Genomic DNA, 24,561 nt, shown 5'->3' with positions numbered 1-24,561 from the left:
TAATCCTAATTATAGCTGAGTATATATATACACACTGAAGTGAGATCTACTGTTGTACCAGAAGATAATCCTAATTATAGCTGAGTATATATATACACACTGAAGTGAAATCTACTGTTGTACCAGAAGATAATCCTAATTATAGCTGAGTATATATATACACACTGAAGTGAAATCTACTGTTGTACCAGAAGATAATCCTAATTATAGCTGAGTATATATACACACACTGAAGTGAAATCTACTGTTGTACCAGAAGATAATCCTAATTATAGCTGAGTATATATATACACACTGAAGTGAGATCTACTGTTGTACCAGAAGATAATCCTAATTATAGCTGAGTATATATATACACACTGAAGTGAAATCTACTGTTGTACCAGAAGATAATCCTAATTATAGCTGAGTATATATATACACACTGAAGTGAAATCTACTGTTGTACCAGAAGATAATCCTAATTATAGCTGAGTATATATACACACACTGAAGTGAAATCTACTGTTGTACCAGAAGATAATCCTAATTATAGCTGAGTATATATATACACACTGAAGTGAGATCTACTGTTGTACCAGAAGATAATCCTAATTATAGCTGAGTATATATATACACACTGAAGTGAAATCTACTGTTGTACCAGAAGATAATCCTAATTATAGCTGAGTATATATATACACACTGAAGTGAGATCTACTGTTGTACCAGAAGATAATCCTAATTATAGCTGAGTATATATATACACACTGAAGTGAAATCTACTGTTGTACCAGAAGATAATCCTAATTATAGCTGAGTATATATATACACACTGAAGTGAGATCTACTGTTGTACCAGCGGCACCCTGCATCAGTTGACAGGCAGCGATGGCATCGTGAGAGCAGCCATTAACACGGAAACACCGCATTCGGGTTGAGACGGTATAACTGTAAGACGTTTCAACTTCTTTTTTGTGCGTTATAGCTGGGGCAACTTTCACACTACCTCACAACTTCTAAAGCATGGCACCCATTCTATCCCCTCCCACTATTCCGCCACTATTTTAAAGCATGGCACCCATTCTATCCCCTCCCGCTATTCCGCCACTATTTTAAAGCATGGCACCCATTCTATCCCCTCCCACTATTCCGCCACTATTTTAAAGCATGGCACCCATTCTATCCCCTCCCGCTATTCCGCCACTATTTTAAAGCATGGCACCCATTCTATCCCCTCCCGCTATTCCGCCACTATTTTAAAGCATGGCACCCATTCTATCCCCTCCCGCTATTCCGCCACTATTTTAAAGCATGGCACCCATTCTATCCCCTCCCGCTATTCCGCCACTATTTTAAAGCATGGCACCCATTCTATCCCCTCCCGCTATTCCGCCACTATTTTAAAGCATGGCACCCATTCTATCCCCTCCCGCTATTCCGCCACTATTTTAAAGCATGGCACCCATTCTATCCCCTCCCACTATTCCGCCACTATTCTAAAGCATGGCACCCATTCTACCCTAAAGCGAGGCACCCGTAAGCTCTATATGTGAACATGTGTTTATTTGGCAAAGGGACTCACTACTAAAGGCTTGCAGCAAATTAAGTTAAGCATAGTTTGGTTGCAAAGAAATCGACATATGTCCGTTTGCAAAATGTGTGTCTATATTTCTCTATCATATGATTGTTCGATGTGATATTATTACTACTGTAATTTGTTACTGTTGTGTCAGCTAGCCCTCCTCTCCCTGTTCTCTCCATATACTCTCTCATACTCCCCTGCTCTCCCTCCCCACCCCCTCCACTTTTCTAAAGCATGGCATCCATTCCATTTTAAAGCATGGCACCCATTCTCTTTCTTTCCCCCTCCCCCTGCTACTTTCCCCACCTCTCCTTCTCCGCTCTATCCTCTCCCACATTTCCCATTCCCTCCCCACCGCCTCCCTCCCCCTGCTCTCTTCTCCCCCACACCCCCCCACTCTCCCTCCCCTTCCCCTCTCCTGCTCTCTCCTCTTGCTCCTTCCCCACCTCCTATACTCTCCAACATTTCCCATTCCCTCCCCACCCCATCACCCTCTCACATTCCCCCTGCTCTCCTCCCTTCTCCTGCTCTCTCCTCTGCTCTATCTTATATTTCTATATTTTCTCTATTTCTCTATCAATTGTTCAATGTGTTATCATTACTACTGTAATTTGCTACTGTTGTGTCAGCTAGAATTAGACATATTTTCTGTGAAGCCCTCTGGGACATGCTTGTGAATTAGGGCTATACAAATAAACTTGACTTGACAAGCACACATACAGGAACTCAACTTTCACACTACCTCACAAGCACACATACAGTAACTCAAGGGCACGGGAAGCTGGGTGCGGTGGGTGCTGCAGCACCCCCTGGTGGCAAGAGATGGATTTTTTTTTTTTTTTTTACAGTGCACCTGAACGCAACATGCAAAATACCCGCTGAATAAGTGTCCAAATGTTCATGTAATGCTGGCCAATACTCCACTTCTGTTATAACATTTCAGTCTGGAAGATATAATCTTTATGACTAAAAGGCTAAATGAATAGCTTAGAAAATGAATAGCCCCGGGGCCCATGGTACTATTAATCTGGCCCTGGATATATGGGAGTAATAGCAGGTAGGCTATCACTGTCCCTGATTCCTGAGGGTAAATTGAGTAATGCTGCAGAGAAGAGGAGAAGACACTGAATAATGACATCACAACAGTATAATCCTAATGTTAATTTAAAATGAAATATTCCTCTAAATATGGCTAAAAGTCCAAAAAACGTCAAATTTTCGTCGGCGCAGGCAGCACCCAGAGTCCCTTCCTTACAGCACACCCTACCTAAAAGTACTTCCAGCGCCACTGCAGTAACTCAACTTTCACACTACCTCACAAGCACACATAGAGGAACTCAACTTTCACACTACCTCCAAAGCACACATAGAGGAACTCATGCACACACATAAAGCCAAAGTGTCTACCGGAGATGTTAGTGGTGATCTCCGTGAGGGCCGTCTGACCAAAGCCCTTGGCCGTGCGGGCTCGGACGGAGATCAGGTAGGTGGTTCCAGGGTGGAGGTTGGAGAACATGTGGTAGGTCTCGTTCTTCATCTTGGACACTGTTCTTCTGGGTCCTGGTACGTTGATGCCCGGGTCGGACGACTCGATACTCTGGTAACTGATCTGAGGTCAGATGAGGAGAGAAACAAAATGGCGGTGTCCAGGTAAAGTCGTAAACACGCACGCGCCACTGCAGCACTTCTTTTAATTTGTCTTTTTTTTTTACTATAGGCATTAACACATCTGCAGAGGAGCCAAGCCGCGTCAGGGTGATTCATGGTAGCTCATTCAGTTTGTGTACAAACGGCTCTGTCATCAATACTGATTCCCATGAATCAGATAATTGATTGTTTATGAGACGAGTCACTTGAGTTTGATGTTCTAAATCAATCTGCTGATTGATCATGTTTAGGGATGGGGCCGATCCGATATCGGGTGCCGATATTGGCACTAATTCACGGATCGGATCGGATTGAGAGAGAAAAAATCAGATCAAATTTTTTTATATATATTTTTTGCAATTCCAGCGCGGGCGCTGGCCGCAATTTGCCCATGTATAATAGTATCCTTCTTTGCCTTGTATATTTTCTCAAATTTGTCTGCTTTTTGCAAGGTATATATAAAAAAAGGCCAAATCTTTGCCTATACTGTATATTCAAGAAAAATATTGGTATCGGCATAATATCGGTATCGGCAGATATCCAAATTCAGGTATCGGAATCGGATCGGAAGTGAAAAAAGTGTATCGGTGCATCCCTAATCATATTGGTTTATGGGTTTGGATGAACAGGCCTCAACTGGCGTCTGCATTGCATTGAAACTCAAATACACAACCTGGCACTGCAGGGCCGATGAGTTTCTAATGCATTTGAGGACGGCACACAGAACAATATCCTTTCAGCAAAGCCATTACACTGGCATCAATACGTTCACTTCAACTTGTTTGGAAGCATTTAAATCAACACTGCCAGCGTTTATGAGTCAATGCAACACTTTCATAACACTCAAACATTTGCTGTGCACGAGTGCAAGGGCGTCAATTCCGTATGGCAAGCTATGGCAGCCGCCATACCTCGGCTTCTAGCTAAATCTGAGAGAGAGGGAAGGAGAGAGCGAGGGGGAGAGAGACAAAGCGGAGAGAGAGAGATATGCGCATGGTTTACCCAGGCTAGGGTAGGTAGGCCTACAGCTGTCTGAGCTTTCCCACAGACGTAACCCCAACATCTTGTGAGGATGGGGAGGGGGGGGGGGGGGGTGCCTTGGCATTTTGTTTGGAGGATCATGGACGCCATCTGTCTATTGATATCTAAACCTTGACTCCAACAAGCACCTTTTTTTAAACTTGGTAAACAAAGCAATGCTCCTTTAGCTTCATTCTGTGAAGGAACACTACTTCCTGCTGTGTTGCAGATGAGGTGAATCTTCATTTTATTTTGTCGTTTTCTCCAATTTTCTCCCCCTAATTGTACTTGGCCAATTCCCCCTGCTGTCCCGATCGTTGCTCCGCCCCCCTCTGCCGATCTGGGGAGAGCGGTAGACGCTTCCTCCGATACATGTGCAGTCGTCAGCTGCTTTCAACCTGACAGCGAGGAGTTTCACCGGCAGGACGTAGCGTGTCTGTGGGAGGATCACGCTATTCCCCCCAGCTGACCAGAGGAGGCACTAGTGCAGCAACCAGGACTCATACCCCACCGGCTTCCCACCCGCAGACATGGCCAACTGTGTCTGTAGGAGAATAGAACCCGGGTCGCTGATGTGGTAGGCGAGTGCTTTTAGCTCTACACTACCCGGACACCGCTAGGGTGAATCTTTATTAGGGATGTCCGATATTATCGGCCTACCGATATTATCGGCCGATATTAGCATAAAAAATTAGAGCAATGTTCTCTTTTTCAGGAGTGCCCTGTTCACATTCATACCTGGAAGCTGACCAGTACAACCACAGTCTGATCTGCTGGCCACTGAGCAGCTCCACTGGAGCAGTTGGGGTTAAGGGCCTTGCTCAAGGGCACCTCAGTGGTGGTAATGAGGGAGGGGCAAACACTGCCTTTTCACTTTCCCCACCCAGATTTATCCTGTCGGTCCCGGGGATTGAACCGACAACCTTCTGGTCACAAGCTCGCTTCTCTAACCGTTGGGCCACCACTGCCCCAATAACACTTACAACTTTAACACAACATGCATATTATAGTGTATATTAAACTCTTCAGCTACATTAAGCTACATTATGTTACTTGTTACCTGAAATTTTGATGGAAAAAAAGCCCGCTTATATCGGTATCAGTTGATATCGGTTGATATCGGTATCGGAAATTAAGAGTTGGACATTATCGGATATCGGTAAAAAAGCCAATATCGAACATCCCTCTTTATCTTCAATGTTCTGCTCATGCTGTGTTAAGACAATGTCAAGACAGCTTCACACTAGATGATGGGCTGACAAATGTTGAAGTTCTGGTCTAAACCCGGGCTTTTATTATGAAATCTATTGCATTTGACGATTGCAAAAAAGTGATGAGACTTCAAAAAATCTCCGTCCGGGGCTCACCTCGTATTGGGTAATGAGGCCGTTGGGCTCCACAGGCTCCTCCCACTTGAGGAAGATCATGTCATCCAGCGGGGTGAAGGTGAGGGATTCTGGGGCGATGCCTCCGGGAACTACAAGGAAAATTGTCAGAACAAACATTTGTCAAGAAAATAGAAGTGCTAATCCCCACGGCGCTCATCCCTCTCATGTCAATATATCATACAGGAGTGAATGTCACAGAGAGGCTCAGAACATCAGAACAACGCCCCACATGGGACACGCAGAAGGCTCATGCATAGTCAAGAGAGCAGGAGGCAGGGAACATCAGATAGAGATGCAGAGTGAATTTATGAACTGCATCAATTATATACAAACAGACATGAAAACGGTCGAAATAGGACGATGTTACGATTTTATAGCAACCCTCGGTTAACTTAAAGGGCATGGTGCAGGTTGGAGACCACATTGCATTAATATGTGGAAGGGGTATATATAGCAATGGGATTTGGGGGAAAAAAACTTTTTTTCAATCACACACAGCTGCGTTTAGACTAGTTTTTGTAACCAGCAGGGGGCACTGGTCCATTTCATGGAACTACCTTTTGTGATGTCACAGGGATGCAAAATAGTCACCCTTAGGTGACAGTCACATTTTTCAGCCCAAAATATGAGGATTTCTGAGTGGTTTTATGTCTCTGCCCTGGTATCTGTCACCTTTTTTCACTCTCCATGACTTTGCATCCCTGTGTGTGTCAGCCCCAGCAGAACATTCTCCTCTTGTGATGTCACTCCTGTTGTTATTTTACTTTACTTTACTTTATTTCATTTGGCAGACGCCTTTCTCCAAAGCGACGTACATACAGAAAATAACAACCATAAAATCATGTAACATACATAGTGGAAACAGAGATAAGGGAAAAAGATAAATACAATAAAAGCCAACAAACAAATAAACAGACAGTTGAAGGTACGTGGGCAGCATGTTAAGGGTGATGGAAAGGGAAGGTTAGGGGGAGGTGAAATGGAGGGAAAAGAGATGGGTTTTTAACCGATTGCGGAAGATGGGGAGAGATGTTATGTCACACGCCCATTTATAAAATGTCACCTTTTCCTCCATATTTATACCCTGGGGGCCTGTGTGTGTGGGGGGGGGGATCTTTGTCTTTTTGGAGTGTTTTCACTGTAATCATGAGCCCAAAATGTCAATTCAGATTTTTTTTAACCTGCACCATGCTCTTTAACGCTGAAATGTATTGGAATGAATGTGGCAGATGCTTGCTGCCCATTGATACCTGATGCAGCATTTGTGTGTGTATCCCTTTAAGACCGCGAACCACGTCACGAGGTTCGCGGTCTTAAAGGGATACACACACAAATGAGGGATATACACGCAAATGCTGCATCAGGTATCAATGGGTTAAGCTACTCCCTAAAATAGCAGTAGCAGGACTGTGAAGGCCAGACTATAGCTTTCAAGGGGCGTTACGTGCTGCCGGGAACGCCCACCTGGCGGTCAAAAAAAAAACTTGCCAGCCGTGTCGACTAGTTTCTCACGCTGTGTTTGTTCAGCCAAAGTGCTGGATAGCCTACCTGTTGTGCTATCGGTTGCACTAAACCGACGAGGAGACACGCCTGGCTTGTGTTTTTACAGAATCCCCGTCGGAGAAAGAAAGGAGGAGGTTGTGGATTTGTGCGACGTGGTTCAGTCGCTGGGGAGGACAAAAAAATTGCTTTTTTTTCTACCATCAAAGTACACACGTCTTTGCTCTTTGCGGCCAACATTTCATCAAAGGTAAGCTCAAGTAACGTTAACGTATTAATCATTATTGTAACGTTACTTGAGCTTACCTTTGATGAAATGTTGGCCGCAAAGAGCCACTTTGATGGTAGAAAAAAAAGCAATTTTTTTTGCCCTCCCCAGCGACTGAACCACGTCGCACAAATCCACAACCTCCTCCTTTCTTTCTCAGACGGGATTCTGTAAAAATACAAGCCAGGCGTGTCTCCTCGTCGGTTTAGTGCAACCGATAGCACAACAGGTATCCGGCATTTTGGCTGAACAAACACAGCGTGAGAAACTAGTGCAGGTGGGCGTTCCCGGCAGCACGTAACGCCCCTTGAAAGCTATGAATACATTGTGATAACCAATCTCCCTGGTCTGTGTGAGCACTGTGGAGAGGAAGACTGATATGTGTCTGTGTGAGCACTGTGGAGAGGAAGACTGTTATGTGTCTGTGTGAGCACTGTGGAGAGGAAGACTGATATGTGTCTGTGTGAGCACTGTGGAGAGGAAGACTGATATGTGTCTGTGTGAGCACTGTGGAGAGGAAGACTGATATGTGTCTGTGTGAGCACTGTGGAGAGACTGTTATGTGTCTGTGTGAGCACTGTGGAGAGACTGTTATGTGTCTGTGTGAGCACTGTGGAGAGGAAGACTGATATGTGTCTGTGTGAGCACTGTGGAGAGGAAGACTGATATGTGTCTGTGTGAGCACTGTGGAGAGACTGTTATGTGTCTGTGTGAGCACTGTGGAGAGGAAGACTGATATGTGTCTGTGTGAGCACTGTGGAGAGACTGTTATGTGTCTGTGTGAGCACTGTGGAGAGGAAGACTGATATGTGTCTGTGTGAGCACTGTGGAGAGGAAGACTGATATGTGTCTGTGTGAGCACTGTGGAGAGGAAGACTGTTATGTGTCTGTGTGAGCACTGTGGAGAGACTGTTATGTGTCTGTGTGAGCACTGTGGAGAGGAAGACTGATATGTGTCTGTGTGAGCACTGTGGAGAGGAAGACTGATATGTGTCTGTGTGAGCACTGTGGAGAGGAAGACTGATATGTGTCTGTGTGAGCACTGTGGAGAGACTGTTATGTGTCTGTGTGAGCACTGTGGAGAGGAAGACTGATATGTGTCTGTGTGAGCACTGTGGAGAGGAAGACTGATATGTGTCTGTGTGAGCACTGTGGAGAGACTGTTATGTGTCTGTGTGAGCACTGTGGAGAGGAAGACTGATATGTGTCTGTGTGAGCACTGTGGAGAGGAAGACTGATATGTGTCTGTGTGAGCACTGTGGAGAGGAAGACTGTTATGTGTCTGTGTGAGCACTGTGGAGAGACTGTTATGTGTCTGTGTGAGCACTGTGGAGAGGAAGACTGATATGTGTCTGTGTGAGCACTGTGGAGAGGAAGACTGATATGTGTCTGTGTGAGCACTGTGGAGAGGAAGACTGATATGTGTCTGTGTGAGCACTGTGGAGAGACTGTTATGTGTCTGTGTGAGCACTGTGGAGAGGAAGACTGATATGTGTCTGTGTGAGCACTGTGGAGAGACTGTGATGTGTCTGTGTGAGCACTGTGGAGAGGAAGACTGATATGTGTCTGTGTGAGCACTGTGGAGAGGAAGACTGATATGTGTCTGTGTGAGCACTGTGGAGAGACTGTTATGTGTCTGTGTGAGCACTGTGGAGAGACCGGTGTGTGTCTGTGTGAGCACTGTGGAGAGGAAGACTGATATGTGTCTGTGTGAGCACTGTGGAGAGGAAGACTGATATGTGTCTGTGTGAGCACTGTGGAGAGGAAGACTGATATGTGTCTGTGTGAGCACTGTGGAGAGGAAGACTGTTATGTGTCTGTGTGAGCACTGTGGAGAGACCGGTGTGTGTCTGTGTGAGCACTGTGTAGAGACTGTTATGTGTCTGTTTGAGCACTGTGGAGAGACTGTTATGTGTCTGTGTGAGCACTGTGTAGAGACTGTTATGTGTCTGTGTGAGCACTGTGGAGAGGAAGACTGTGATGTGTCTGTGTGAGCACTGTGGAGAGGAAGACTGTTATGTGTCTGTGTGAGCACTGTGGAGAGACTGGTGTGTGTCTGTGTGAGCACTGTGTAGAGACTGGTGTGTGTCTGTGTGAGCACTGTGGAGAGACTGGTGTGTGTCTGTGTGAGCACTGTGTAGAGACTGTTATGTGTCTGTTTGAGCACTGTGGAGAGACTGGTGTGTGTCTGTGTGAGCACTGTGTAGAGACTGTTATGTGTCTGTTTGAGCACTGTGGAGAGACTGTTATGTGTCTGTGTGAGCACTGTGGAGAGACTGGTGTGTGTCTGTGTGAGCACTGTGTAGAGACTGTTATGTGTCTGTGTGAGCACTGTGGAGAGGAAGACTGTTATGTGTCTGTGTGAGCACTGTGGAGAGGAAGACTGTTATGTGTCTGTGTGAGCACTGTGGAGAGGAAAGGCCCGATATCCCCTATTTGCGCTTGCGCACCTGTTTGCTTGCCTTAACGATAGCAGTCCGCCTTACGCAAGTGTCCAGGTGTTATGCCGAGTTTTGCACCCCCGACCGGCAGCAGCTAAACGCATCCCCACCTCACGGGAGCATATTGTAATGATTTATACAGAAATGTAACATGGGTTGACGTGACCTTCTTGTTTTCTAAGTTAAAACAGCCCCCGAAATATGGTGGGGATGCAATTCTCGGCGGGGATGCGGGAAACATTCACGGAACCTGCCGCAGGCGCAAATCCTCTGCGCCCCCAAAATGCCAGCGCAAACGGGATTTGGGCGGTCTTAAGCACCAGAATTATTCACAGGTGTGGCCAGGCAATGCCTGGGGCGTTACATCAATCAAACCAATCAGATTCCTGTCTCGCAATTGCTGTGTTTGCGCGAGGCATGCAATATGCTGTATATTATCTCCATGCGTAATAGAGTGCCGAGGACAGAGAGAGATGGAGAAAGCTTGTTGACAGATCGTCTGTGGTGCCAATGACCCTCCAGGTTATAGGATAGGTGAAGGTGAATAGCCTATTGCAAGTAGGATAATGTCCATTGTCCAACAAGTTTTCTCAATGAATTTCCCTCTTTGCGATGTGATAAAAGTTTCTCAGTGAGTTATAGTTGATTGCCTCACTGAATTATCTGCTAATTTTAGCAGCAGAATTTGATGTTGTGGCGTGGCACGTCTGTGCGTAATGACATATCCAAAATAAATTTTACTCTGCACTGCGCTGCGCATCACAGAGATTATGGTGCGCTCAAGCGCAGCGGGGTATTTAGCGCGTAAGAGGTGCTTTTCAAAGCTCTTAGCGCAAAGTAACTGCGCGCTGCTGACGATAGGATAATGCCATCTATCCCCACATTTTTGCACCGAAATGCCTGCTTTGGCATGTGGCACGCCTATGTCCAGTACAATTATAACAGGCATGCGATTGTGCACGCCCCCAATTTGCATTGCGCATGGCATTAAACGAGCGCAAACGCTAAATTTTCGCTTTTGTGACGATAGGGCCCCGAAGACTGTTATGTGTCTGTGTGAGCACTGTGGAGAGAGGAAGACTGTTATGTGAGATTCAGGCCTGAGGCTGAACCACAGCCAAACAGCTGACTCTGCTCTTAGGTCTGTATTGAGTTAGTCTGGAGGACAGAGTTGCTTATTAAGGTTTTTGAAAAACATGTTCATAATTGACGTGTGTGTATGTATCTCTCTCGCTCTCTCTCTCTCTCTCACACACACGGACGCACGCACGCACACACACACACGCGCACACACACACACACACACACACACGCACGCACGCACACACGCACACACACACTCTTTCTCTCCCTCGTTCTCTTGCTTCCTCTGTCTTTCTGAAAAATCTTGTTTGTTTTGACTTCTCGTGGAAAAATTGATTTCTCCCTCAGCCTGGCATGCAGACAATCTGCTTATGGCACAAAGGAATAATCTGAGGGGGTTGCTGGCGAGCCTCAGATATTTCTGCTTTTTCATATTATTTTCATGCGACAATGAGATATTTTGTAATACTGATTCAGCCTTATTGACATGGTCGCCATCCTTTTATTAATATGCCTCATAAAAAGAGAGAGGAACCAACAGAGTATGCAATTATTTGAACTGTAAATGTTTAAAAATGATGTTGGAATATGATTTTATATGTTTTAGTATGACAAACTTGATTTATCTCGCCAAAATCTTAAAAATCCTCAAAAGTGCTCGAACCATCACAAAACAAGACAACTGAAATATATTGAGAACGCTTTTAGCTCTTATTTCTCCAGGTCTGAATAGTCTCTCATTTTGTCAGTTAATATTAGCACATTAGTATATTACCTCCAAGTACCTCCAAAACAGTTATCCCAATTAATGCATGTGATCATAATTAAATAGTTGACAATGACACTACTCTCTACTGCTGGGTGTGGTTGTGGGAAGGATTGAGAAAGTAGAATGCTATATGAAGCTGGAGGGCAGCCAAGTCACTTCGCCACACTCTCAGCTACATCTTAAAACAATCAAACATGGTACTGACATGGCATCCATTCCATTTTAAAGCATGGCACCCATTCTCTTTCTTTCCCCCTTCCCCTGCTCCTTTCCCCACCTCTCCTTCTCCGTTCTCTCCTCCCCCACATTTTCCACCTCCTCCCCTCTCCCTGCTCTCTTCTCCCCCACATCCCCCCACTCTCCCTCCCCCTCCCCTCTCCTGCTCTCTCCTCTTTCCCCCCTCCCCTGCTCCTTCCCCACCTCCTATACTCTCCAACATTTCCCATTCCCTCCCCACCTCATCACTTTCCTGCTCTCTCCTCTCTCACATTCCCCCTGCTCTCCTCCCTTCTCCTGCTCTCTCCTATATTTCTATATTTTCTATATTTCTCTATCAATTGTTCAATGTGTTATCTTTATTCTGTAGTTTGCTACTGTTGTGTCAGCTAGAATTAGCTAGACATATTCTCTGTGAAGCCCTCTGGGACATGCTTGTGAATTAGGGCTATATAAATAAACTTGACTTGACTACTGACACCATTGAGTCGACGTGACACAGCAGTGTGTCACGTGACACAATGCCGTGTCACGTGACACACTGCTGTGAGCACGAACATCCTCTGAACTCTGGCCTCACATCAGCAAACCTCTGCACCTCTAAGAAACACCATCATGCAGGAGCAGAGTCCCATCATATGAAAGTGTGCATTACAAAATTACATATTTAACACCTATTATTATATTGTGATGAAATTATGCTTATTATGCAAATGATTGCTTTTAAATCATTTCTTCTGTAAAGCTCTTTGAGCTGCATTTTATGTTATGAAAGGTGCTATATAATTACAGTTTATTATTATTATTATTATATAAATAATTGCACTTTTTAAAATGGTAGGTATAGGGGTGTGGCGATAATTGTGATATGACGATATAGTGATATTGAAAACAATGATAATTGATATCGTGTTAATAAATACACACCACCACCAAGACCACCCCCCAACCACCCCCCTACACACACACACACACACACACACACACACACACACACACACCACGTGACGCAGTAACTACTGTAGCTGTTTCATTATCATTGGGGCTAAATCCGGCATTTCTTATAATGATCATTGTGTTCATTAATTATGCATTGTCCCGTCTAAATGAACAAATAAAGTAAGTAAAGTAAGTAAGTGTAATTACTCTTTTTGTACGCTTTGGTACAGTTATGGTTACAGACTCTCTCTCACTAATCCATCTCCCTACACTCGTATTTTGAGTGTAATTAATTTGCCAAAAAAGAGACACACAATAAACAAAGTTTAAAGATTAATTTGACTGATAGCATTATTATAATTACTATAATAATAATTATAATAATTATTACTATTATTATTATTATTCAATTTTCTAAAGATATTGCAATAATATTGAGAATGTTATCATGAATTATTTTGGCCACAATCACGACAGCCCTAGTAGTAGGTAACTAACAAAACATCAGCCTGCATCACCAATATTTTAGATATCAAATTGTGATATTGAAATATTATATATATATATATATTGATTGAAGTAGCATTTTGTAATGAGCCCCTTCAATTCAATTCCTCTGTATACTGTAAAGTGTGTCCATAGTCTCCTTCCTATTCACCTTATGTAGCCACGCCCATTTGACCCGGTTGTGTGGTCGTGTCACAAGTTCCGCTAAAAATAAAATAAAATAAACAAAAATAAAATGGCTGGCTGCTCCAATATCATCTAACTCTGAATTAACTAATAATTTAGCCAATTGTATGTAACATACCAAATAAAAGCAAACGGCAATGTCTAAGAATGCAACACCATGTAACTGGCTCGTTAAGTCTCGCATTCCAGGGAATTACGTTAACGTCTGCGGCTCTTATTATTAGTGGCTCGAGCGCTCGGAGGAGAGAAAACTATCTGAAGCTTTCTTTGTTGGAGTCCAGGTATGTTTTACAAGAAAGTGCTCGTCATTGTCGACGATAACGTTATCTGACCTGGCTAACAGTGGATACTCTGCTTGCTTGCTGTGTACCGAACTCAAAGTAGTAGGCTACGTTCTTTATTTTACCCCCTGCACTGTCCGCTCCATAAACAACTCTCTTATTTTGCGCCGTGACCGCCGGAAGTGTTAAAAGGACCCGGAAGAATTTGGCACCACTGTAAGGTCTGAACATAAGCTGAATAGACTTACTGTCCTCTTCAGTCTGGAAGGTGACCTCTCTGCCCTCCTTCTTGCCCTCTGGGTTGGCCAGTGACAGGCGGACGTGGACGCCGTGGTAGGGCGGCAGGTCGCGCAGCGTGAAGCGCGAGGCGTTGCCGCGCTCCACCGCCAGGCACTCGCGCACGGTGGTGTTGTGGCCGCCGCCGCCCCCCGCCGTGGCGTAGCGGTAGCACAGGGACACCGAGTAGGTGTGGCAGCGCGTCAGGTTGAACGCCAGGCTCTCCCACTGCAGGGACAGCTGCCTGGACTGGATATCTGATGCTGTCAGGCCGCGCAGCGCACGCATGGGCTCTGTGGAGGAGAAGGCAGAGAGGGAGACAGGAGGAGAAGAATGATTGAAGGAAGATAAAAACATCAAAATGAAGGATGGAGGAAAGACGAGCCCCGCTGAGACTTCATTCACAGAGTAACAAGTAATGTCGTTAGAGATGTCCTTCAGGCACTACTGGATTTTTAGAAGATGAGAGGTAACTTTGTGCTTGTCAATATAACGACTTTTGCCAGCAAATAAACGACAGTGCAGTGCAGGTGATGTCCTGCAGGGATGTGCTGGCAGTTGTTCACCACCAGCTAGGTGGTGCCATATTGGACCCAACAGGACATGGAGGTCACCAGGTTTGTTGCCAGGACACAACACACCCACATCCCCCCCATGGCAGAGCAGGAACTCCTGCCAATTACGCCGAATTAATCGGACAGGCTGTGGGGCTGCTGACGCACTCCTACCAGTAAATTGACTGTCCAGCAGAGATGCTCACATGTCATTTTTGCAAGTCCAAGTCAAGTCTCAAGTCTTTGAGCTCAAGTCCAAGTCAAGTCTCAAGTCTTTGAGGGGCAAGTCCAAGTCAAGTCTCAAGTCTTTGAGCTCAAGTCCAAGTCAAGTCTCAAGTCTTTGAGCTCAAGTCCAAGTCAAGTCTCAAGTCTTTCGTCACAAGTCCAAGTCAAGTCTCAAGTCTTTGAGGGGCAAGTCCAAGTCAAGTCTCAAGTCTTTGAGCTAGAGTCCAAGTCAAGTCTCAAGTCTTTCGTCACAAGTCCAAGTCAAGTCTCAAGTCTTTGAGGGGCAAGTCCAAGTCAAGTCTCAAGTCTTTGAGCTCAAGTCCAAGTCAAGTCTCAAGTCTTTCGTCACAAGTCCAAGTCAAGTCTCAAGTCTTTGAGGGGCAAGTCCAAGTCAAGTCTCAAGTCTTTCGTCACAAGTCCAAGTCAAGTCTCAAGTCTTTCGTCACAAGTCCAAGTCAAGTCTCAAGTCTTTGGTCACAAGTCCAAGTCAAGTCTCAAGTCTTTGAGCTCAAGTCCAAGTCAAGTCTCAAGTCTTTGAGCTCAAGTCCAAGTCAAGTCTCAAGTCTTTGAGGGGCAAGTCTAAGTCAAGTCTCAAGTCTTTGAGCTCAAGTCCAAGTCAAGTCTCAAGTCTTTGAGCTCAAGTCCAAGTCAAGTCTCAAGTCTTTGAGCTCAAGTCCAAGTCAAGTCTCAAGTCTTTGAGCTCAAATCCAAGTCAAGTCTCAAGTCTTTCGTCACAAGTCCAAGTCAAGTCTCAAGTCTTTGAGGGGCAAGTCCAAGTCAAGTCTCAAGTCTTTGAGCTAGAGTCCAAGTCAAGTCTCAAGTCTTTCGTCACAAGTCCAAGTCAAGTCTCAAGTCTTTGAGGGGCAAGTCCAAGTCAAGTCTCAAGTCTTTGAGCTCAAGTCCAAGTCAAGTCTCAAGTCTTTCGTCACAAGTCCAAGTCAAGTCTCAAGTCTTTCGTCACAAGTCCAAGTCAAGTCTCAAGTCTTTGGTCACAAGTCCAAGTCAAGTCTCAAGTCTTTGAGGGGCAAGTCCAAGTCAAGTCTCAAGTCTTTGAGCTAGAGTCCAAGTCAAGTCTCAAGTCTTTGGTCACAAGTCCAAGTCAAGTCTCAAGTCTTTGGTCACAAGTCCAAGTCAAGTCTCTTCTGGATGAGCGTTCTATCATCTGCTACATGCCATCTGGTCTTCTTAGAACACTGCATAGCTAAAACTAAGGAATTCAAAGCATGTACTGTATTATCCTCACTCCTTATCTATTAGCATACAGTATCAGCATTGATTGGATGACATCAGTATAGATTTGTCAGTATAGAATTAGATTTATAGATGTTAATGCACCAAAAAAAATAAAAAAAATAATAAAGATTGTTCACGTCCCAAAACTCAAGTCCAAGTCAAATCTCAAGTCTTTGAGGACAAGTCTCAAGTCAAGTCTCAAGTCTTTGAGGATGAGTCTCAAGTCAAGTCCCAAGTCACTGTGAGTGAGACTTAAGTGCGACTCAAGTCCAAGTCCCAAGTCCCCATCTCTGCTGTCCAGTAGTTATAGTTAGTTATAGTTTTTCGTCCCGAGGCTTAAAATCCATATACACAAAATGACAGTGCTATACAAGGACGTCCAATTCTGCTGGTTACTTGGCGTGTCTGTGGCATATTTTGATATGGTTAGTTCTGGTCACTGCCGGGTTAACCACCGTCTTTCTCTCACTCAAACCTAAAGAAGCCCTCTGTAGTAGCTGCTAGCTGAACGACACACAGAGAGCCTCTCTATCCACAGAGAGACAGACCAAGCCTGTGTTCGGGCAGCACGTCCGAGCTGAAGGGAGGCGGAGTCAAGCCAAGGACATCCTCAGCAGCAAACTATCAATGGAGGCATTTATCAACCGCCATTATTAACACAATCGATGCCTTTTTGTCAAGCAATATTCCTACATAATGTATTGTATTGCTTTATTCTTTTAATAGCCGCTGGATGAGTAATGGACCAGGGAGGCAGGGAGTGACAGCAGAGATATGGGGTACAGGGAGAGATCAGCACAGTTTGAGGTGACCGGCCAAGGTCTTTATTTCCTCACTTTAAAGCTGCGCTGCACATTAGCGCAGGCAGGGGGACGCCAATAAGGCTGCTAATGCACGGATGAGTAGCGGATGAGTGACGAACTGAAACAAAAAGAATCATCAAAGAAATTGGATTTGAAACGTGCACTCAGACACACACAAACACAAACATGTGGCTGTATCCAATATCATCATCCTCTCTTTCTCTCTCCTTCTCTTTGCTATATCGCTTTCTCTCTCCCTATCTCTCTCTTCGTCTCTCTCGATTACCCGTTCTATTTGACGTGCACAGCACACGCATACATGAAAGTGCACTTTATCGGACATGAAAGCCCCGGTATCATCGGTTTCGTATACGCACTTATCCATCTCTGTGGTGTGGGGTTTTTCTCTCGAGTGAAACTCTATGATACATCCGATCTATAATACCAGAGGCTTCAGGGTTTCACCTGCTTACGGCCTTTTCATTTGCTGCCTGGAATTCCCTTGCTGATGTCATTGATCCGAGCCCCAAACAGACTCATGTGACAGCAGATTTAAGCCCAATTTATGCTTCGTCTGCCGACACTTTTGAAACGGTCGCTGACAGAAATGAGGACTTGAGTCGACACTTTCAAGTGTCGGCGAGCAGTGTCTGCTACCTGGTGAAATGTCTAGTGTCGCTGACTACGTCATAGTATCGCGCAAGTCTGATTGGCTATATAGACGGCACACGCTTGCCTTCCTTGTTTTGGTTGGGGTCCACCCGCTAGTTTTCGCTCGATTGAAATGAATGAACGTGTCCCCGCTATTTTGATCAGCCTGTCCTTGATCTGTGACTTCGTGAAAATCACAAAGAACGTCGTGACCAATTTCCCAGAGAGAGAGGAGGTGAGTTGTGTGGTTGTGTGCTGTTTATATGTGGCTGCAGCCAAGTACGTTACATCTTGCCTCCGAGGTGGTTTCACTGTGCATTTCGTTCCCTCTGCAGCTGCTTATAGCGTTCGAGTGTCACGTGACCGTTGAACCGAGGCGAACGTCCTCTGAAGTATAAATGCAACACCATGAGCGACACTTTCTTTTTCGTCTGCGACCATGTACTGAGCAACACTTTCTAATAAGTATAAATTAAGCTTAAGAGGTGCGCAGAGTCATCGCAAAGTAGTAGACTAAACACCCGCCATGTTCAATTGTCCGCTGTGATTGAGGATTGTCTTAATGGGCGCGATTGATAGTCTGCACAGTCTGCGGGCTAAATAAAGAGAGGCTTCACACTGTTGATGAAAGCAGCGCACCAGAGGCCACAGAGCCTCATTGTGTGGCTTTCTCAAAGTGGACATTTGTGCCAACCCTCTTCCCCCCCTCGCCTCGTCTCATTCGTCTGCACGCTACAGACGCCCACTCTCTCTCTGGCACCCCGCGGGATCAGACTGCAGCCGTCGCAACATGGCCGAAAGCCCAGAGCGCGCCGCGTTGATCCTTGGAGATTGGACGCGGGAGTCAATGCGACAGTTTGTGGTTTATTATCGCCATTAACGCTGCTACACGGGGGACATCATCAGGACAGAGCAGAGCCTGCCTTTGCACTGTGGGGCCTAAGCTAGCTGCGGACGGAGAGGCTCTGCACTGACTGTCAGACAGGCATGCATGTACTGAAGCAAAAACATACGCACTCTCCACACATGCATGTGCTGCAGCAAAAACATACGCACTCTCCACACATGCATGTGCTGCAGCAAAAACATACGCACTCTCCACACACATGCATGTGCTGAAGCAAAAAACATACGCACTCTCCACACATGCATGTACTGAAGCAAAAACATACACACTCTCCACACACATGCATGTGCTGAAGCAAAAAACATACGCACTCTCCACACATGCATGTGCTGAAGCAAAAAACATACGCACTCTCCACACATGCATGTGCTGCAGCAAAAACATACGCACTCTCCACACACATGCATGTGCTGAAGCAAAAAACATACGCACTCTCCACACATGCATGTGCTGAAGCAAAAACATACACTCTCCACACATGCATGTGCTGAAGCAAAAACATACGCACTCTCCACACATGCATGTGCTGAAGCAAAAACATACACTCTCCACACACATGCATGTGCTGAAGCAAAAACATACACTCTCCACACACATGCATGTGCTGAAGCAAAAAACATACGCACTCTCCACACATGCATGTGCTGCAGCAAAAACATACGCACTCTCCACACATGCATGTGCTGCAGCAAAAACATACACTCTCCACACACATGCATGTGCTGAAGCAAAAAACATACGCACTCTCCACACATGCATGTGCTGCATCAAAAACATACGCACTCTCCACACATGCATGTGCTGCAGCAAAAACATACGCACTCTCCACACATGCATGTGCTGCAGCAAAAACATACGCACTCTCCACCCATGCATGTGCTGCAGAAAAAACATACGCACTCTCCACACATGCATGCGCTGCAGCAAAAACATATGCACTCTCCACACATGCATGTGCTGCAGCAAAAACATACACACTCTCCACACATGCACGCGCACACAGGGGCGTCATGCAAGCCAACAATCTGAGGGGGCCAAAAAAAGTGTGGCGCCAAAAATGTTTTGGTTGGTTTGGAAGCCAGATTTAGAGGAATATCTCATTTAAAATGAACAGACTGAGCAGGTGTAACCATAAGGCTATTTTCCAAACTGCTCAGCCTCCTGGAAAGATGCATAATCACCAGACTAAGTACATTGCCACTGCCCAGGCTCAATGGACTTGACAAAAAAGGGAGACCACACATTTCAAAGCAATGTAACACAATGTTTATTTTGGCTGGTATTGCCTTTTCAGAAGGTAGAAATCTTTTCTCTTCCATTAGTCTCATCTAGTGTCCTCTAGAGCAGGGGTTCCCAACCTTTTTTGTGCCACGGACCGGTAGATACATGGGAAAAAAAGTCGTGGACCGGTTGTCAATTTTAATGGTTTTAGTTACATATATATTTACACACCAGGTGGCGACAAAGGGTAAATAACAGCCTTTTGTGTTGTACTGTATGTAGCCTATACAGTATTTATGTTTTTGTTTGAACTACAAACATAAATAAACGTCCACTTGAAACTATGTTTCAACTACCACACACAGCCTATAATATTATAGCCTATGTTTATAAAAAAAAAAAAAAATTACCTCTCAAAAATCTGAGGGGGCAATTGCCCTCAGTTACAATGGGCATGACGCCTCTGTACTGAAGCAAAAACATACGCACTCTCCAGTCTCCACACATGCACGCGCACATATGGAATATGGGGATTGAGGGAATTCTGGCTCGGAGACAAACGCATGATGAACAACATGCCAAGAGAGGAACAAGCTTGTGTTTTCCGAATGTTCCTAAATGTAGTCCGCAGCTCCACAGTGTGAGCTGGCTCTTAGAGAACCGAGGAGCACCACAGGCACTCAGGCAGAGGGGCTTTCCACAGAGATCTGTGACCCCAGCAGCAGGTGATGAAGCCCATTAAGGTAGTTTGGGGACCACCTGCAGTACAAACCGCTCGCCTCTCTCCTCTGTGATTTACTGTGAGGGGGCTTCAAGCTGCGCTAATGCAGCGTGCTGATAATCACAGCGACGCCTCATCAAGCACACCTGGCTGGCCATCAGAGCCAGGCGGAGATCATGTTCACATTCACGGCCATTAGTTTTACAGCAACCGCACGACGGCGCCACACGGGCGTATGCGGACGGCGCGGCCCAGCCAGGCGTCATCGTGGTCGAGAAGGACGGAAAATCTACAGCCTGAACCACCGACGAGTGAGATCAGTCACGGTGGCAAAGCACAGCTTCTGGAGGAGGAAATTCACTTTCCCCTTAAACACGGAGCAGATCCAAATATCCCTTCTGTTCGCCGTGATAATTACCTCCTCCGTGAGATGGCACACAAACCTGACCGCTCATTTCCTCCTGCTTAAACTTAATCAGAGCAACAGCAAGGGGGAGGACGGGGATTCAGTGGTGGAATGTTGAGGTCAGGAGGGGAACTGTAGACCAGATGGTCTGGGACCAGGGGTGGGTTGGAGGAGCACTCAGGAGCCAGGTGGTGATTAGTGTCTCCTGGAGGTTGGAGAAGGTGAGAGACAACCGGGTGGAGGAAGGAGTTTACATTTGAGGTTTACTGTACAGGGCATGACACATCAACCGCCCCCAGGTAAATACCGTAAACATGGGGGCACGGTCGCCTCACTGTCACCTCACAGCTATAAGGTCCTGGGTTCGATTCCCACCCGGGACGATGTGAGCGCTGAAGGAGTGCGTGCCCGTCCGCATGTCCTCGAGTGCCCACCGCCCGGGTGGGGTCATCAAAAGGGCCTTTTGCATGTTCTCCCCATGCACCCTGGGGGTCTCCTTCATATAGGAACCCTTCACCAAAACATGTAATATCGCTGAAGTGGTGCTTCCTCTGGTCATTAAGGGCGCCTGTTCAGAGGGAGGGGAACTGGTTGGAATAGCGTGATCCTCCCACGTGCTATGTCCTACCGGTGAAGCTTCCCCTGTCAGGTGAAAAGAAGCGGCTGGCTAACTGCCCATGTCTCGGAAGGAAGCATGGAGCCAGTTTTTGGCTCTCCCCAGATTGGCAGAGGGTGGAGCAGCAACCAGGATAAATAAATTAAAATTAGCACTAATGGGGGATAAAAATGGGATAAAAAATCGGGGGGAAATATATATATATTAAAAAGAAAAGACCACAAACAATCATTGGGCCACGCAGTCAGATGCAGTCTCAGCACAAAATAAAAATTTATAATAATAATTTCACCTGTACTTCCTACACTACTTCCTGTACACACCTGTACTTCACCTGTACTTCACCTGTACTCAACTTGTATCACATCTATGGCCCGCTAACAGCTGATCAAACAGGGCAGCATTACTTAGCGCACACGTGGCTGAACAAGCTAATGTCACAGTGGATGAAATGTAAATACATCATTAAAAAGCACACGTGGCTGAACAAGCTAATGTCACAGTGGATGAAATGTAAATACATCATTAAAAAGCACACGTGGCTGAACAAGCTAATGTCACAGTGGATAAAATGTAAATACATCATTAAAAAGCACACGTGGCTGAACAAGCTAATGTCACAGTGGATGAAATGTAAATACATCATTAAAAAGCTGAGTTGGGTGACTTTCACAAACACCGATAACCGGCAACTGTGAAAGCAATTTCCGTATGTTGTGATTGTGAACGCTCTTTCGCTTCACCTCTCACACACGTATGTTGTGATTGTGAACGCTCTTTCGCTTCACCTCTCACACATCCACTCTCTTCACTCTGACACTTTCACTCATTCAAACGACACATACACACACACACACATACACACTACACACACATACACACTACACACACATACACACTGACACTACACACACATACACACTACACACACATACACACTACACACACATAGGGATGGGGCCAATCCGATCCAATATCGGTAGCCGATATTGGCACTAATTCATGGATCAGATCGGAGAGAAAAAAATCTGATCCCATTTTTTTTTATTTTTTTTTATTCCAGTGCGGGCGCTGGCCGTAATTTGCTCATGTATAATAGTATCCTTCTTTGCCTTGTATATTTTCTTAATTTTGTCTGCTTTTTGCAAGGTATATTAATTTTTTTTTTTGAATTGGCCAAATCTTCTATACTGTCTCCTATACTGTATATTCAAGAAAAATATTGGTATCGGTATAATATCGGTATCGGCAGATATCCAAATTCAGGTATCGGAATCGGATCGGAAGTGAAAAAAGTGGATCGGTGCATCCCTAACACATACACACTACATACATACACACACACACACACACACACACACACACACATACACACACATACACACACTACACACATACATACACACTCCTCCCTTCCCTCACTCGCTATTGCCTCTCTTCTTCTGTTTTATTGTGATGTGTGTCTCTTGAGTGAGTTTGGGCTGTGGGGGGGGGGGGGGGGGCTGTGAGTTGATGAATGAGGGGTGTCTGAGGCTGTGGGGAGAGGCGGGTGGCTTGAATATGTCATTGGAGAGAGGAGTGGTGAGGCTTTAGTGGAGCAGGGCAGGGAGATCTGTGAGGGATGCTGTGTGGCAGGAGAGAGGAGTGAGGAGGCTCTAGTGGAGCAGGGCAGGGAGATCTGTGAGGGATGCTGTGTGGCAGGAGAGAGGAGTGGGGAGGCTCTAGTGGAGCAGGGCAGGGAGATCTGTGAGGGATGCTGTGTGGCAGGAGAGAGGAGTGAGGAGGCTCTAGTGGAGCAGGGCAGGGAGATCTGTGAGGGATGCTGTGTGTGGCAGGAGAGAGGAGTGGGGAGGCTCTAGTGGAGCAGGGCAGGGAGATCTGTGAGGGATGCTGTGTGGCAGGAGAGAGGAGTGAGGAGGCTCTAGTGGAGCAGGGCAGGGAGATCTGTGAGGGATGCTGTGTGGCAGGAGAGAGGAGTGAGGAGGCTCTAGTGGAGCAGGGCAGGGAGATCTGTGAGGGATGCTGTGTGGCAGGAGAGAGGAGTGAGGAGGCTCTAGTGGAGCAGGGCAGGGAGATCTGTGAGGCATGGTGTGTGGCAGGAGAGAGGAGTGAGGAGGCTCTAGTGGAGCAGGGCAGGGAGATCTGTGAGGGATGCTGTGTGGCAGGAGAGAGGAGTGAGGAGGCTCTAGTGGAGCAGGGCAGGGAGATCTGTGAGGGATGCTGTGTGGCAGGAGAGAGGAGTGGGGAGGCTCTAGTGGAGCAGGGTAGGGAGATCTGTGAGGGATGCTGTGTGGCAGGAGAGAGGAGGCTCTAGTGGAGCAGGGCAGGGAGATCTGTGAGGGATGCTGTGTGGCAGGAGAGAGGAGTGAGGAGGCTCTAGTGGAGCAGGGCAGGGAGATCTGTGAGGGATGCTGTGTGGCAGGAGGAGACCGTTGGGCATAGGAAAGAGTGATGACCATGGAAGGCATGGAACCACAAACTGCCTTTGGGGTAATAGCAGAGTTCTCCTCTCTGTTGCGTGTGAGCGTGCGCGTGTGTGTCTCTGTCTGTCTAGGACTAATGTATGTATGCATTCACAAGTGCACATGTCTGCCTGCATCTGTACGCGTTAGTGATGCGCGGGCCGCAGTTATAGCCGCGCTGACCGCGGATATCCCGCCCGCGGATCATAGAAATAAACATTCTGATTAATAGCAGTTGAAACGATGTATCATTAATGAGGAAAAATAATATTAATTACGTTCTCTAGTCTATGAACATATTTTAAGCTCCATTTTTCGTCAGGCACATTCTTAGTCGCCTGTTGTAGATCCCCCAAAGGACCCACGGCCGTAAACAAAACAATAGCCATGTGCTAGGTCCTAGGCTCCACTTTTGGTCCATATAATGGTCAATGATGTCACCCTCAAAAAGGAATCTCCGCTGAAGACGTGTTTGAAGAGAAGACGCGTTGGTATTTTCCCATACAATGAGGCAATCAAGTAAACTAAACTTAAAGCTATAGCGTTAGCCGAGTAAGCTACATGAGGGCAAGTGGTGGACTGGACATAATACAGCATGGAAGTTTATTTGGAGTCTTGGACCGATCGCGATCACACCAACGGCAGCAGAAACCGTAAGTTTGCTCCATTTATACCGT

The 24,561-nt window shown here is 46.0% G+C and overlaps 1 protein-coding gene across 2 annotated transcripts in view; it reads right to left on the bottom strand.

The window, feature by feature from the left end:
- The window catches only part of ptprub (protein tyrosine phosphatase receptor type Ub), a 372,529-nt gene that overhangs the window by 100,487 nt on the left and 247,481 nt on the right, over window positions 1–24,561 (bottom strand). For both annotated transcript variants that reach the window (XM_083662513.1, XM_083662512.1), the window contains exons 8-10: window positions 14,058–14,378; window positions 5,599–5,708; window positions 2,972–3,173 (exon numbers count right to left, since the gene is read on the bottom strand). In XM_083662513.1, coding sequence (XP_083518639.1) covers window positions 2,972–3,173; window positions 5,599–5,708; window positions 14,058–14,378 — 633 coding nt within the window. The remainder of the gene's footprint in view (window positions 1–2,971; window positions 3,174–5,598; window positions 5,709–14,057; window positions 14,379–24,561) is intronic.

Source organism: Poromitra crassiceps (genome assembly GCF_964638095.1).
Source record: "Poromitra crassiceps genome assembly, chromosome: 29".
Classification (NCBI taxonomy): Eukaryota; Metazoa; Chordata; class Actinopteri; order Beryciformes; family Melamphaidae; genus Poromitra; species Poromitra crassiceps.
The sequence above is the reverse complement of the archived record's forward strand: the minus strand, read 5'-3'. Positions and strand labels throughout refer to the sequence as shown.